The sequence below is a fragment of the Salvia hispanica genome, chromosome 3 (assembly GCF_029641045.1).
Source record: "Salvia hispanica isolate PSC_SH4W2 chromosome 3, Shi_PSC_v1, whole genome shotgun sequence".
NCBI classification, from domain to species: domain Eukaryota; kingdom Viridiplantae; phylum Streptophyta; class Magnoliopsida; order Lamiales; family Lamiaceae; genus Salvia; species Salvia hispanica.
In genome coordinates this window covers 58,292,376-58,306,940 of record NC_142694.1, presented here as the reverse complement: position 1 = coordinate 58,306,940, position 14,565 = coordinate 58,292,376, and the positions used below count along the sequence as shown (strand labels likewise).

The following is a 14,565-nucleotide window of genomic DNA, read 5'->3' as shown; positions in this document are numbered from 1 at the left end:
CTTATCGTGCTGTATATAATTTGATAGTATTTGATATTATTCACTTTGAGTTAAATTTGTATGAATTTATTTTTGGATCATTCTCAATAAGTTTCAAATTAATTGGAGTTAACAATACTTATATATTGCTTTCAATTTCCCTTATTCATCGAAATGAGTGTTTTGCAACCCAACAAACCTCCCTTTAAACCAAGAACACATTAGAAACACAGTCCATCAAGTCATTCCAAACTCAGACCTAACCTACATCATCATGGGCCCGCCCTCATGAGTCATTCAAAGCCCGAGTCGTTCAGAGCCCGACCCTAACCAAGGCTCTTATATCAATTGTTAGGGTCATCAACTTCACATTAGTTTAGTATTGTGACTTTGCACCAAACCGTACAAATTTACATTTAGATCATTCACTAAAATTCTCAAACTAATTGCGTCGGACAACACTTGCGTACTATAATAATTCCAATTTCCATCATTCTTAAATATAAGATGAATTTGCAACCAACTACATGCATTATATTTATTTAAACATATCATTTTTCTTAATAATCAATGGAGTTCTTCTCAAAGAACAAATATGCAGTATAACAATCAAGATAAGAATAAATGAATTCACTATAGTTTAAGAGAGTATCTAAAACAACTACTACAAATCTATGTTTTTCCTTTACACTATTTACGACCTGTGAGGCAAACAATAATTTTTTCCCTCAAATATTTATTCAGCTCTTGTCAATTTCAGTAGGCCATCAGCACTCCAGTATGTTATTCAGCTCTTATCAATTTCTTAATTATACTATTTATTGGTCTTACATTAATTTTTTTTACTTCATCTCTTATTCAAGAAATATCACATGCCTCCCTTCATCTCTTAACTATCTTTTCTCTTAACAATTCATAGGTTCCACTATTTGATTTGCTTTTTTTTTCCAATCAATGTAATTTAAACATTATTTTAAAATTTACGAAAAATAATATTTTATCACAATTCAAAAAAGATAATTCGAATTAAAAATTGCATAATTAAACTTTCTTTCATTTTGTATTAAATTTTTTAATGAAATTTGATTACATTATGTGTTCAATCTATCTATAAATATATAAAAGGGGAGTTTTGAGAATAATTACATGAATGTCATTGGACATGTATTTGCCACACCACTAAATGATCATGTCAAGTTAGTTATACTAGTAATGCAATTAGTCTTAGTTGGTTTCTCACGTTTCTTCTTAGTAGTGCAGATTAGTTTTCCATGTTTCATTATGCTCCATTATCTTAAGTAGTGTAGTAGTGGTTAGTTAATCATTTGCCTATAAATTGTTGTAAGCGTATGGCATTAAGGGAATGAAGAATAGAAAATCATATTTCACTTTCTTTTAGTTTATCAAGTTCCTTTCCTTTACTTTATCAAGTTCATTTCCTTTACTTTATCAAGTCTTCTTAAATTTTCATACGTTTAGTTATTTTGATGGAATAAGAATCCACTCGAAGGATTCAAGTTTGTAAAAGATTTTCTTTAACAAATTCTGATAATAGAAATTATTGAAATTATTTATCTATGAATGAACAAGTATAATTGATGGATGCATTGGAAAAAATGATGGAAGATCCAACAGTGCAACCCTTACTTTGAATACCTATATAACTGTCCACCACTATATGGATTCTTTATATTTATTTATTTTTTATTATGTTACTGTAATTTTTGTTGATAATTTTGATCAATTTGGATATCTTCTAATATATATATTTATACATTATTTTTATTGACATGTGTTTGCGATTGATCTTTTGTAGTATAGATCGAAAAATTATTTAAATGATATGTGATTTGTGTGCAATTTTTAGTTTATAAACTTATTTGATTATATGAGTTTTTATTGGTACAATAAATTGCTTTTGTATAAATTTGTGATTTTAGAACTTGAAATAATAATATTGTTTCTCTTTCGGTATACGTGAATTCACAGTTTTGAATTAATGCAAATAGAAAATCAATTGGACCATGCATCGCACAGTGTGTGATACTAGTTTAATTAAAATCTGAGATGCATTAAATATTATATTCACACAGAAATAAATTTTACTTAAAATTTTAAAATGATATTCAAATTAATTTTTATTAAAATCTATTTTTTAAAATAAAAATTGATTTTAAATCGAGCAAGAGAAACCCATGCGAGGTGCGAGTGGGCTTCACAGCGAAAGTGCACCCCATTTGCGTGTGTGTGTGTGTGTGTGTTTTGTGGGGGAGGTGGGGGTGCTTGCTCGCTGATTTTCCTCCCCAAGCGTGACACTCAGCGAGGCAATAAAGATCGAGCCAACCGCAAGACGCATTGCGGATGCTCTCATGTCCTATCCTTAATTAAATTTGTATGCTAATTGAATTTATATTCTAATAAGAATGGCAGAAATCGAATATAAAATAAAAATACAAAAATTATAATGAGTATAGAAAATTAAATGATTTTATTACTATGAAACGTTGAGAGTATTAACATAAGTAGTGTTAAAAATAAAATCGAGCAACCAGTGGCGGAGCCACGCTGGGCCCAGGGGGGCCCTTGGGCCCCTCACCCATTTGGATTATTATTATATTTAATATATCTATACGATATATTCCAATTATCTCTCTAGCTCAGTCGGTTTCATTCTAAGTCTTTCAAACGAAAGATCCTGAGTTCGAATCCCTTCAGGCCCAGCTTCTTTGCTTTCATTTTTTGTAAAGCTTTTTATATTCCTCTTTAATCTTTAATACCCTATTATGCTATAATATTATTATAGAATATTTATATTTATTCTCTATCATTAAAAAATTTAAAATAATATATATATATATATATATATATATATATATCTAAGAATAAAAAGTTATTCCTTAACCTCAAAAAATATGAAATAACATACCGTATCATTATTTTCTTTCATTTTCTAATTTTAATCTATGAATTAAAAATATTATCATCCCCATATGTAAATACATACTCCTATAATACTAGCATCTTTAATTTTTATTTATAGGTTTTGTTGATTATCTCACAAAAAGTAATTCATGTAATGAATTTCACACATTAATATTTTCATAATTTAAGAAAATAATTCACATTGACTTAGTCTTCAAATATATTCATACTAGTTTTTATTGTCCATGTTTTTATTATTTTCACTATCTATTTGTTCCTCTTAATGATCCCTCTATTGTTTATGCGGCTATTCCTTATCGGCTCTGGAAAATTATCAATTAGAAATTTGGGCCCCCCATCGAAAAAATTCTGGCTCCGCCACTGCGAGCAACTTCGTATATATTCCTCTCAACTTTTATTAATGGCGTCATTAGTTACCATCGATTTATTATTAAATGATTCATTTTAATATATTGTCCAACGCCCACCACATCCACTCAACCAAATTGAAAGACCCATTCCAGAGCACACTTCAACACTGCCGAGCCCACTTTTTATATGTTTCAAGTTCGATCGACAAACTTGTCCAATAATTTATTTTTCACTGAGTGATAAAATCCAAACATCACTAAATGTCGAGCCCACTTTGCATAGCTTTCAAGCATGAAATGTCAACTTTTGATCATCCCTCGGAATATCATGTTTATGCAATAAGGTACTCAATATTTAGTTATAAAGGAAACTTTAAATGTAGATGTGCGCAAACTCTCATTTTATTTTGAGGTAAGCACAATGTAATCTAATTCATCACAAAAAACATACATTGCGTCTCATAAATTTGAGGACTGAATTTGAAGCCTAAGGCCATCTGCAATGGAGGCCAATGGGAGCACCGTCCATTGCAGATAGGGTGAGGAGGAATGGGGGTGTGGGCACCCATTCCGAGCATGAGCCGCGGCATTCGGATGAAGGTGGTTCTACGGGTTGGATGGAGGTAATTTTTCTTTTAATTTGAAATTTAAAATCCTATAAATATAAGTAATGCCACATTTATATTTTGTAGGATTTTTATTTTTAAAATCTTAATAGTGTTTTTTTATGAATTTATTATTTGTAGGATTTTTAATTTTATCCAAGTAACTTTATTAATTATATTGTTATGAATTACTCTCTCCGTCACACAATAGAGGCATATTTTGTCATTTTCTTTCGCCTCGCAGTAAGACTTCTATTTCACTTTTACCATAAATGGTAAGTGGGTCTCACATTCCATAAACTTATTTCATTCACATTTTATTATAAAACTAATATAATCCTACTTATATACTCCACCACCTGTCCCTGAAAAGTATGAATATTCGGCACTTTTAATGCTTAATTTGTAAAGTAAGAGAGATAGAGAGAAAAATTAATTAAAGTATTGTTAGTGGATAATGAGTGTCACCTCTTTAGAAAGAATTTTTTTTAAAATTAGAATGTTCATTTTTTATGGGGAGGGACTAAAAGAAATTATTGACACTTTTCAGGAACGAATGGAGTATATAAGTGGGACCCACGTTCAACATTCTTTACATTTCTTAAAACCGTGCCTAAGTAAATAAGAATCCTATTATGGGACGAATTGGGTACAATTTTACAGTTATTTGATATAAAAATAGTAAATCGGAGTATTGCAAATTAATTGAAATGCAATGACTAGAGAGTTGCCAAGTTGGGATGGGTTGAGGGCATGATGCCGTAACAATAATTGCATGCAAGTAGCGATGATGGGCCTAAATTCTCTCAACAATGGAAAAAATAAATGAATGAAATTATTATACATTCTGCAAAATTTAATTGCTAGGGACCAACTCAAGGTACAAATGGGCCCAAAGCCCTGCACTGTTCAAATGACTTTTGTACCCCTCCCTCACAAAAGAAATATCTCAACGGACACCGGTACAAGCAGTTATCCCCTAACCGAACCGTTAAGGAACCCGCTTTGAGATCCAAAAACCCGCCCGGAATCGCCCCGAACAAGTAGTTCCCTCCCAACAACAGCCTCTCGAATTGGGCCGAACCCGACCCCAAACCCGAACCCAACACCTTCATAGCGTATTCAATCGGGATCGGGCCGGTGAGCTCGTTATTCTCCAACGAGAGGGCCGACAGCCGCGGCATGAGGCCCATGAACCCGGGTAAAAACCCGCGGACCCGGTTGTTGCTCAAGTCAACGGAGATAAGCGGGCTGGTCAGACCCGAATCAGCGGGTGTTTCTACGGATTCGAGTTGGTTAAACGACAGCGTTAGCTGCTCCAGATTTGGGTGAGTGAAGAAACTCGCTGGGACCGACCCGGTGAGTTTGTTGTGACTCAGGTCCAGCACTTGCAGACTCGGCGCTTCGATTGACGGAATCTCGCCGTCGAATTGGTTGTTCCGCGCGACGAGCTCGATGAGGGAGGGCGGGAGGGAGGAGGGGAGGGCGCCGGAGAGGGAATTGTCGCTGGCGTCGAGGAAATTGAGGTTTGGGAGGAGGGTTAGGTCGGGGAGGGAGGCGGTGAGCTGGTTCGATTGGAGCTCGAGGCGATTCAAATTGGGGAGATTGAGAGGGGGGATTGAATCGGTGAGGAGATTGTTGTCGAGGTAGAGTTGCTGGAGGAGGGAGAGGGAGGAGAGGGAGGGGGGGATTGGGCCGGAGAGGGAGTTGCGGGAGAGGGAGAGGCGGCGGAGGAGGGGGAGGAGGGAGAGGGAAGGGGGGATGGGGCCGGAGAAGTTGTTTTGGGAGAGGTCTAGGGTTTGGAGGAAGGGGAGGGAGGAGAAGGGGATGGAGGAGAGGGGGGCGGAGTAGCCGGCGGGGTCGAGGGAGATGTCGGTGACGCGGAGGGTGGAATTGGAATCGGAATTGGAGGAGGCGTCGCAGCGGAGGCCGCAGGTGAATTTGGCGGAGAAGAGGGAGTCGCAGGGGTCGAGGGAGAAGTCCCAGGAGGAGATGCAGGAGGAAGGGGGGATTGTGCTTGGGGAGATTGTACGTTTGAGCTGCTTTAGGGCTTGTACGTCTTGGGGGTGGGTGGTGGAGTGGGAGGGCATGAGCATGGCGAGGAGGAGGAGGAGAGAGAGAGGTGCCATTGTTTAGAGTGATGGAGTTGCAGAGATGGGAAATGATATTTAGGGAGAGGGGGAGGAGCGTGTAGTGTGGTGGTGGCATTAATGTCATGCTATGATACTCGTTGGCAATTATATAGACATACATACATGGAGTAATAAATTAATAATCATATGAATTCATTAATGTTTAATTGCTGTCGCATGTTTTGACATTTGTTGATTAATGGAAGGATATATAGATGCATGCAAATTCCGAATCTAACTTAGCTGCCTGCAAAAAACGGTCACTTACTCAGACTAATAAATGGTTACATACCAACTACACCCCTAAGATTCTTGCATACAATCTAAAATGAATTGTACTGTATATTTAATTAAAAAAAATGAGATTTATTATATTTGGGTACGCTAATACTCGATGCGTGAACACAACTAATCGGATACCCATAAACCCGAAATTATTATATTTCTAATTTAATCTATTTATATAAATTATATTGTGATGAGAATGAGGTTGTTTAAAATAATACTCCCTCCGTCCGGCATTAGGAGTGCCGGTTAGACATTTCCATAATATTACAAAATAGAACACTAAAAAGCACAAATAAAAACACATCCAAAGAATAAAGCAAATAATAATGCAAATGGATCCCACGTTCCATTATCACACACTCCAATTATTATTACACACTCAAACATTCTTAAAACCAGCACTCAACTCAACCGGTACTCCTAATACCGGATGGAGGAAGTACAATATTACTATTTATTGGCTATTATTAAAAATTTAAACTTCAATTTTAATGCTTTAGCTTTCTCCTGATTAAGATTCTATGACATTAGACAAATAAACACCACTTAATTGTGAAATAAAGAACTTTTCAGGATAAATTGAAACTTAAAAGAGATAAAAAATAAATTTTTAAGATTTTAAATAAACATGCAAATAAAATGGAGAAAACATAACTATATATTGAAAAGAAAAAAAAGTAAGAAATTAATAATGCAACATGATGTTTAAATAAAATAGAACATATCTCTAGATAATAGAATAATAAAATGTCAAAACAACCCTAGTCCCTAAATCGAGTTGTAGTATACTAAAAAAAGTCATATATCTAAATGTGATTAAATAAATTTACCATACTGGCAGTAGGCCGGGCCCTATACTAAATAAAAGTTTTTATCACAATTACATAATTAATCAGTTTTAATCGAGAATAAGTTGGGTATCCTAAATCCAAAAATTCTAACATCCCGTACCCGAACCCACAATTTCGAGTTTCGGGTAAACCCGCCGAGTATTGGGTCGGGATCGGATATACCCGAAACCCGAGAACTAAATTTGCACCCCTAGTTTAATTTATACTACTATTAATTTGCCATTTTACTTTATTTGCTACCTCAATAACTTAAAAAAAGGTGAAAAATAGTGATAAGAGTTGGGATGAATTTTGGGGTTGATATTCAGGCTATGCACTATTACAAGTGTTGGGTGGCAAAAATTTAAAATGTTGATATAATAGGGAGAAAAATGAGTTATGATAATTTTTAAAGCTCTGTATGTCCAACATTGAGATGTCTAAGGAATTTTGTATACTCCCACTTCTAATTATATGTGACACATATTTTTTTTTAGGGTAAATTTGCTTAAAAATTATAAAAGTTTGGTTTTTCCCATAAACTATAAATGTTGCGTAAAAAATCATGAACTTTACCGGGTTGTGTAAATTTCCCGTAAGACCCGACCCGGTATATTTCCGGCCAAAACTTATCCTACGTGGCTGCCGGAGTTGTGACATGGCATACCGACTGTCAATACACAAAACGACGTCGTTTTTACACGCACAAAACGACATCGCTTTGTGTAGTTTCTGTTAAAAATTAAATTTAATCAATTAGGGTTAGATTTCTTCCTCCCATCGTGAAGTCCAATCTGCAATTCCTTCATCGTGATTCCTCCTCCTCATTGTGGCGGAGTATAGGGTGCCCTATAGGGCGGGCTACAGAACGCTCCATTGTGGATGATCTAAGACATTTTCTTTTATCGTAACAAACAATATATTCTTTCTCTTACTGTATCATTTCTCTTACTTTTTCTTTGTATTTTTTTCACTACTAAATGCATATACCTAAATAAATTGTCTCACTGTATCATTTCTCTTACTTTTTCTTTGTATTTTTTTTCACTACTAAATGCATATACCTAAATAAATTGTCTCACTTGTAATAAGACGAAGGGAGTACTAGATTGTACCGTATTTTCAATTCGTATAATAGATATTCGTAAAAAAGAAATAGATATCAAAATCATAGATTTCAACTTAAAAAAAAAAAACTAGACAATACGTTAAAACTTACTTAAAAGAGGAAAATTTCAAATACAGGTACCCACATCAGTGTTCATAAATGACGTTTGTTACACCTATTTAATAGGAGTAGTAATTGTGAAAGAAGATGACTAAGAATCTAACTTATTACTATAAATAGCAATTACTTTTCGGAAATTGCATAAGATGTCAATACTAAAAAATATGTACATAAATTAACCTGCAGCAACCATAATAATAGTAGTATATAGTTTGTCATCCTCTATGTATATCACCACGAATACTATAAAAAAATCAATGGCCCATTTAGTGAAGATATACTAATATTTAGACGGTCAAAATTACAGGAGTATAATTTATATTCACATAGCCACTTACTTCCAATTTAGAATAAGCATTTCCCAAATAAAAAGGCAAAGAATTCCCACCAAAACAAGATTTTGAAAAGATGACATTTTCAAGTAATTAAGTGCAAAAACTTAACTAATCCGATTATTACTAGGTAATGGGAAACTCTACTACTCTATCGCAACATACACAGCACACTCGATTGCATCATACACGTGTAATTTAAATTATCTCTACAACCCAAGTAAAAAAAAAAATCCTTTTTAATTTAATGGTTGCCCCAACATTTAACTAACTTCACATATTTTTGTTACTACTTTTCTACCTTGGACCACACCACCAAATTGTCTATGTAATCCATCATCCTTAATTTGTTTCTACTTCAAAAAACAAACAATTGTGGAACTAGGAATAATTATTGTCACATAAATAACCAAGCAAATGTGGGCACATCAATTCCTCTTTCAAAATGTATAGTAAAAAGAGGTTAAAATCCATATGATTAAGGCCTCTTTTTCCCTTTTAAAAGCAAAATAAGTATATTCTTCATATTTTCAGCACCCACACATGGCCATTTCCTAAGTCCTATATTCCATCTTCTTCACATAAAAAGTGTGGCTGAAAGTGGCAAAGTGTATAAAAACCTCATTAATTTCTAATACATCAAGAAAGTATACAACACACAGACAGCGCGTGTGGAATGCGGCTAGATCAACGAGCTCTAAAACACGGAATATCTACACTAACATTTTACAGGGGAGCAATTTATTTCAACCTGGGGTTGTAAGCCTAGATATTAACTTACCATGGAACCTTTTTAACCCTTTTGATTGCTCATGATTCGTCCTCGGCCGACCAATCAGATTTGCCCGTCTTTCCTTTATTTTTCAGGAAATATCTACTCAAGTTCTTCATTACATAATCTTGGTTGATCTCAAACACAAAACTCATCCCCCTTATCTACAAATGCAGCAAGTTTCAAAATTTATACATGTATGTTCGTTATTAAGCAGTGGCCAAGCAACAACATGGAAAAAACAATTCGATAGATTACCTCAATCAAACAACTTGTGCTAAGGTTCAGCAACTGCCCACAGGCTACTGCAACGCCATTCACCAACACTGAACTCTTACCTAAGTTTCTCAGAAAGAACGAACCGTCTGCCTCCATTTTGATAATAGCCTGAGTGGATCCAAATGAATGCGGTAATTAAGGTTTCAATTTATACATAAACAGTGTACGGAACCCTATAACAGTCTTACATATATGCTCATCCTATACATGCCTCTACTACTTTTAAAGGTAAGGCTCTTAGTACTATCTTCATTCTTTACCGCGTCGGAAAAAACTTATCAAGCACAAAGATGCAAAACAATACCTGCCGCCTAGAGATTTTATTAGCTCTTCCTTCTTTCCTCAGATCAATATCAACATCCATATCATCAGTTGATCTTCCAAGTAAAACCTGAAAATAAATCAAAATCACAGGACAAGAATCAACAACAAAGTATTACCAATAAATAACATGTAAGGATCAAAGAAACACGTATGCGCATGATTAGAAAATTACGACTATCAAGGGACAGTTTTACAAAAAAATGGTGTGCACACTACTATAAGTCACAGTGAACCCTAAAAGGCCCAGAGATGCTATAATAAGACACAGATCATCTGATATTTATGCTATAATAATATTTGTGACATGCATCTTGTATCAGAATTCATGGTTTTACTTGGAATATTGAATCAGGGTTGCCTAGTTATTGTATTTTGATTGAAACTTATCACATGAATGAAGCACTTGCTCTGAATAGAGATATATATAGTAATTTTCAAGAATGCAGGAAAGTTAACAGATATGAATGCAACAGTGACTCAGAGCCCCTTCAGTAGATGCATTTCATGTACAGCATTTTCCCATCAATTTAAAGTTTGAATCGACGTATTCAATCACCTTTCTTTACATTACTATTATAATATGCATGATAACCAATCAAAAAGAGAATAAAAAAGGTAGTTTCTTCAACACCTCGGGTTTCGTGATGTAATGCCTCAAATGGCGGCCATACAAGATGGCAAGAGCTTCGTGTGATGTCATAGCCCTTCTCAAGCAGGATCGGGCACCTTGTTCCAACCTTATGATGGTTCTCTTGGTCTCATCATACTGATAACTTGGAACTGAAGAGTCAAGAGAACAAATAATTGTGCACTAAGTAAAAAGAGAAGGATAACTACAATCAGGTAAAAGCATTGTTGTGAAGTTTAGCATCCAAAGTTAATGACAGAAGTTTTTCGTTAGGATGCGGGAAGAATTGAGTTTATCAACCAAACAAGAGAACTGGACAAACCTTGTCTAACAATGCCGGAGTCTTGATCGTATGGATCTAAGTCCATTTCTAGTATCTGCATAGAAGACATTGCAAGATCAAAATTGGAGTTTCTTGAAATCTTTTTTGGGAAGAATAAATTCATGTAGACCGTCAAGATTCAATACCATGGCTTCAATGTCCGAAAAATAAGGTACATCGTCATCAATTCCAGATTCGACTTCATCTGACTCTGAGTCGTCAAAAGCTGATTCTGGATGTTGGCTTCTCGAGGGGCCTGCTTCTGTTGATTGTATTATATTAGTGACTGTTGCTGAGTTTTGTCCAGCCTGTGTGCAAAGAGTAATTGTGTAAGCTACTAAACCGTAGATGGAAGTGTTATAAACTCCAGACACGGTGGTTCAGAAAAGGAAGAAAATTGAATTTATGTGGAATGCAAACCACCTTTATATCAACTCCAGCAACTTCTTTCTTGACCAGACTATTGCTGCATTGTTTTGGAATTGCATACTGTGATCCACCTTTAGTGGAATGTCCAATGGTTTTGGTAGCAAATCCAGGAAGTAAAGCCTGCTCTCTGGAATCATGAAGTTTAGTTTTGGCAGTATGACCTACAAGCGGGTGCACCGCCTGTGTGCCCACCATATGAGGCCACACAGAAGATTTTGCAGATTCATTTCCTTTCATCGAGAATTTTAAACCTTGTTCATAATCCTTTTGATGAGCAGATGTCATAGAACCCATGGAGTTTGGCTGTGTTGTAGAAGAACCAAATGAAGTCGATGGATGTATAAGCAAGAATATATCATCATTGCATGGAATTTCCGTGTCCTCGGTGTTCAAAGTGCAGCAGATCTTGCCACCACCGAGTCCAGTAAAATCTGAAATCAAAGTTGACTTTGAAGGTGCATCAACCTCTGGCTGGCTATTCATTGGTTGGTCTCCATGAACAGAGGACATGGATACTTCGGACACCACGGGTGTTGCACTAGGAGCAATCAAAGGAACAACTTCTCCAACTGTGACAGACTCGGGTTCAGGTTTTGCTTTATCATTTTCTTGACCGTCTTTGATACAATCTTGGATGACTGCACCAGTACTATCAGTACAACATTTATTAGCTGCACAATTTTCAACGTCCTCCAACAATATCTCATCCTCATTCGAGAGGTTCAAAAGTGAGTCTGGGTCACCATATTCACCGGTGCATACAGTTGAGCTATTTTCTTTATCCTCAGACTCATGCCTGATCGTATCTTCAGCAATCCGATCTGCATCTTGCAAGTTCATGCTAGTAGGTACTGAAGAAGCTGAAACATCCTGCATTCTTCTCCAGTGGCGCAAGTGAGGCTGATTGGGCTCGAACATGCTTGTTTGTAAAGAAGAAAAGCCATCCGAATTTGCGGGGTTGAATTGTTGTGTACCTTTAAATCCAACAGAAGAATTATGAGGATTCTCATCAATGGAACTTTTTCTGTTTTTGATATCAACCTCTAAAATATCATTTCCACCTTCTATTAGTGAGGAAGTGGCATCGCCATCAAATCCATAGCCTCCCGGCGCATTATTTGCACGTGATGCCACAGAAATATCCCTTATTGGACCCTGAAAGGCATGCCGCAAAATATCTATGTCCTCTTCCTGAAGTAATAGATGGTCAGGTATGGCATCATGCATCACTTGTTTCTGAAAATCAGTACTTTGCTCACTGAATTCATGAGGATTGGGTTCAAAAATTCCCAAATTGCTGTTGCTGAATAATTCATTACGGAATTTCTTTCTCATGGCATAATATTTTCGACGGATGCTCGCATGTTTCCTCTTTTGCGCAACCTCTTTACCTCCTATGGTGTGGTTCTCAGCTCTGTTAAATTTCGATGCATGGTTGATACCAGAAATCTCAAGTTCAAAGATTTGAGCAGCAGCTTGGGCTGAAATATCAGGATCATAGAGAAGCGAGTGCCATCTCTCTTGCAGCTCTCGTAAACTGTATCTACGAGAAAACAGCACTGCACCTTTGGCAAGTGCTTCCAACGATGCACCAGCCTGAGATAAGAAAAACAAACAATATAATAGTTTGAACCGCAATGCAAACTAAGAGCACAATATTTTCTCCATCAACTAAAACTAGACCTTCAACCAACATCACGAAAATTGGCATTTCTCTTCCTTTGATCGATTATTATGGAGACTTTTTATGACTAAAAGAAGAATACTTAGCATTTATTCGAAGAGCAACTGGAAAATCTACAATCTGCACAATTGTTGCACCAGTATAGGACATAGGTAGCACGAGAATGCAGTTCCAATTCAACGACACTTTACATTCCTAGTCGAACAATCCGCGCACTCCTTAATTGCTCTTGCCATGTAAAAATCACAACAAAACTATTCCTACTATTTAGAGTAACATTTACAAACCCAAAAATTATCACAGAAACAAGCATAATCAAATACTGGAAATAAAGTATCAAAGCCCAAAATTCAGATAAATATGGGTGTTGGAACAGCAAATATCAGCTCATAATCGCAACTATTCAACAAAATTCGAAATTGGGACTACCTCAACAGCATTCTTCAGCAAGAGGTCATCTTCAGGAATCCACTGAATTGACACCGCAGGAGCCGTCGCCATACAAAATCAGCTGCTCGTGAACCCTAATTACCCATTCCCACTTCACCCAAAGCTGCAAAATCCTGCTGATTAGATTAGCTAACACTACGAGAAAATTTCACCGATGTAAAAAACGAACACTATCCATGAAATTCTGAGCTCTCAACTCAACACATTCAAACGCGGTTGTCGTGAGTGACAGAGGAAATTGGTACAGAAATATCCAAACCCTTTTCCCACCAAATTCAGAAGGGGGCGAAAAAAGATTCGATTTTTATCGGAAAATTGAAAATGAAGACGTAAATTATCGCAATTCGAAGCTCAATTGCGGAGATGCTGGCTCGAAATATTGAATTTGTAATGCGAGAATTCTCAAATCTCCATTGTTGGAAACACTAACCACCCATTTGCTGTGAGATTTTGAGGATTTCACTTGCTATGTTTGACTGTAATTTTAGTTCATTTGAGAGGGTTTTGTGGTGATAGAGATCTAATGTCGAAAAATTCATCTTTTTATTAACTGCCTGTTTGATTAAAATGAAATCGACGTGACAGATTCGATCTATGTTTGAATTCTTATCTTTTTTGTGAAAAGGAAAATAAGATTGATTTCTTTTTGTATAATATGTTTACATTTCAGTTATCCTCACTGATTTTGGGATTATGGTTGGGTTTCAGTTAATTTTAAATTGTTTAAGAAAGTTACGCATGTAATTAACTCCATTTTTAATACAAATTACAGTCACTATGTTCCTATGCTGAAACAGCAATTGTAACATTTATTTGAACTTAAACCATAGTGCCAATAAAAAAAAGGAAACTATGGGGAATAATTTTTTTTCATAAAGTTTCATTTTTGAAGTTAAAAATTTATGCATATGCATAACTACTAAACTATGCTCAAAATTAAAATAACAATTTTATTAGTACATTAGTAATAAAATTTACTCCATAAACATA

General features: G+C 35.7%; 2 protein-coding genes across 7 annotated transcripts; both read right to left on the bottom strand.

The window, feature by feature from the left end:
- Positions 1 to 4,699: 4,699 nt before the first annotated feature.
- Positions 4,700 to 6,088, bottom strand: LOC125200343 (uncharacterized). Its single transcript, XM_048098001.2, has one exon. It carries the CDS (start codon positions 6,004 to 6,006, stop codon positions 4,753 to 4,755), a length of 1,254 nt encoding a protein of 417 aa, XP_047953958.2. The 5' UTR covers positions 6,007 to 6,088; the 3' UTR covers positions 4,700 to 4,752.
- Positions 6,089 to 9,276: 3,188 nt separating this feature from the next.
- LOC125214583 (uncharacterized) lies at positions 9,277 to 14,128 on the bottom strand. Of its 6 annotated transcripts, none has more exons than XM_048115672.2 (9): positions 13,555 to 14,128; positions 12,503 to 13,037; positions 11,436 to 12,415; positions 11,159 to 11,320; positions 11,013 to 11,067; positions 10,694 to 10,842; positions 10,043 to 10,129; positions 9,718 to 9,846; positions 9,277 to 9,623 (listed from the first exon to the last, which is right to left on the bottom strand). In XM_048115672.2, the coding sequence occupies exons 1-9, from the start codon at positions 13,624 to 13,626 to the stop codon at positions 9,498 to 9,500; spliced, it is 2,295 nt and encodes a 764-aa protein (XP_047971629.1). In that variant the 5' UTR covers positions 13,627 to 14,128; the 3' UTR covers positions 9,277 to 9,497. The 6 variants fall into 6 exon arrangements, with proteins under 6 accessions (XP_047971629.1, XP_088924796.1, XP_088924798.1 ...); XM_089068670.1 differs by having other exon boundaries at positions 11,436 to 13,037; positions 13,555 to 13,688; positions 13,773 to 14,127; XM_089068672.1 differs by having other exon boundaries at positions 11,436 to 13,037; positions 13,555 to 13,678; positions 13,773 to 14,127.
- Between the last annotated feature and the right edge of the window lie 437 nt (positions 14,129 to 14,565).

Bases quoted from the DNA above. Each gene is read 5' to 3' on its own strand.
- LOC125200343 (XM_048098001.2), bottom strand. From the start codon at position 6,006: ATGGCACCTCTCTCTCTCCTCCTCCTCCTCGCCATGCTCATGCCCTCC.
- LOC125214583 (XM_048115669.2), bottom strand. From the start codon at position 13,626: ATGGCGACGGCTCCTGCGGTGTCAATTCAGTGGATTCCTGAAGATGAC. The intron at 13,038-13,554 runs GTAGTCCCAATT...TTCTTATCTCAG, and splicing joins TGCTGAAGAATGCTGTTGAG to GCTGGTGCATCGTTGGAAGC. The intron at 10,843-11,012 runs GTTTGTCCAGTT...TTGACTCTTCAG, and splicing joins CTCCGGCATTGTTAGACAAG to TTCCAAGTTATCAGTATGAT.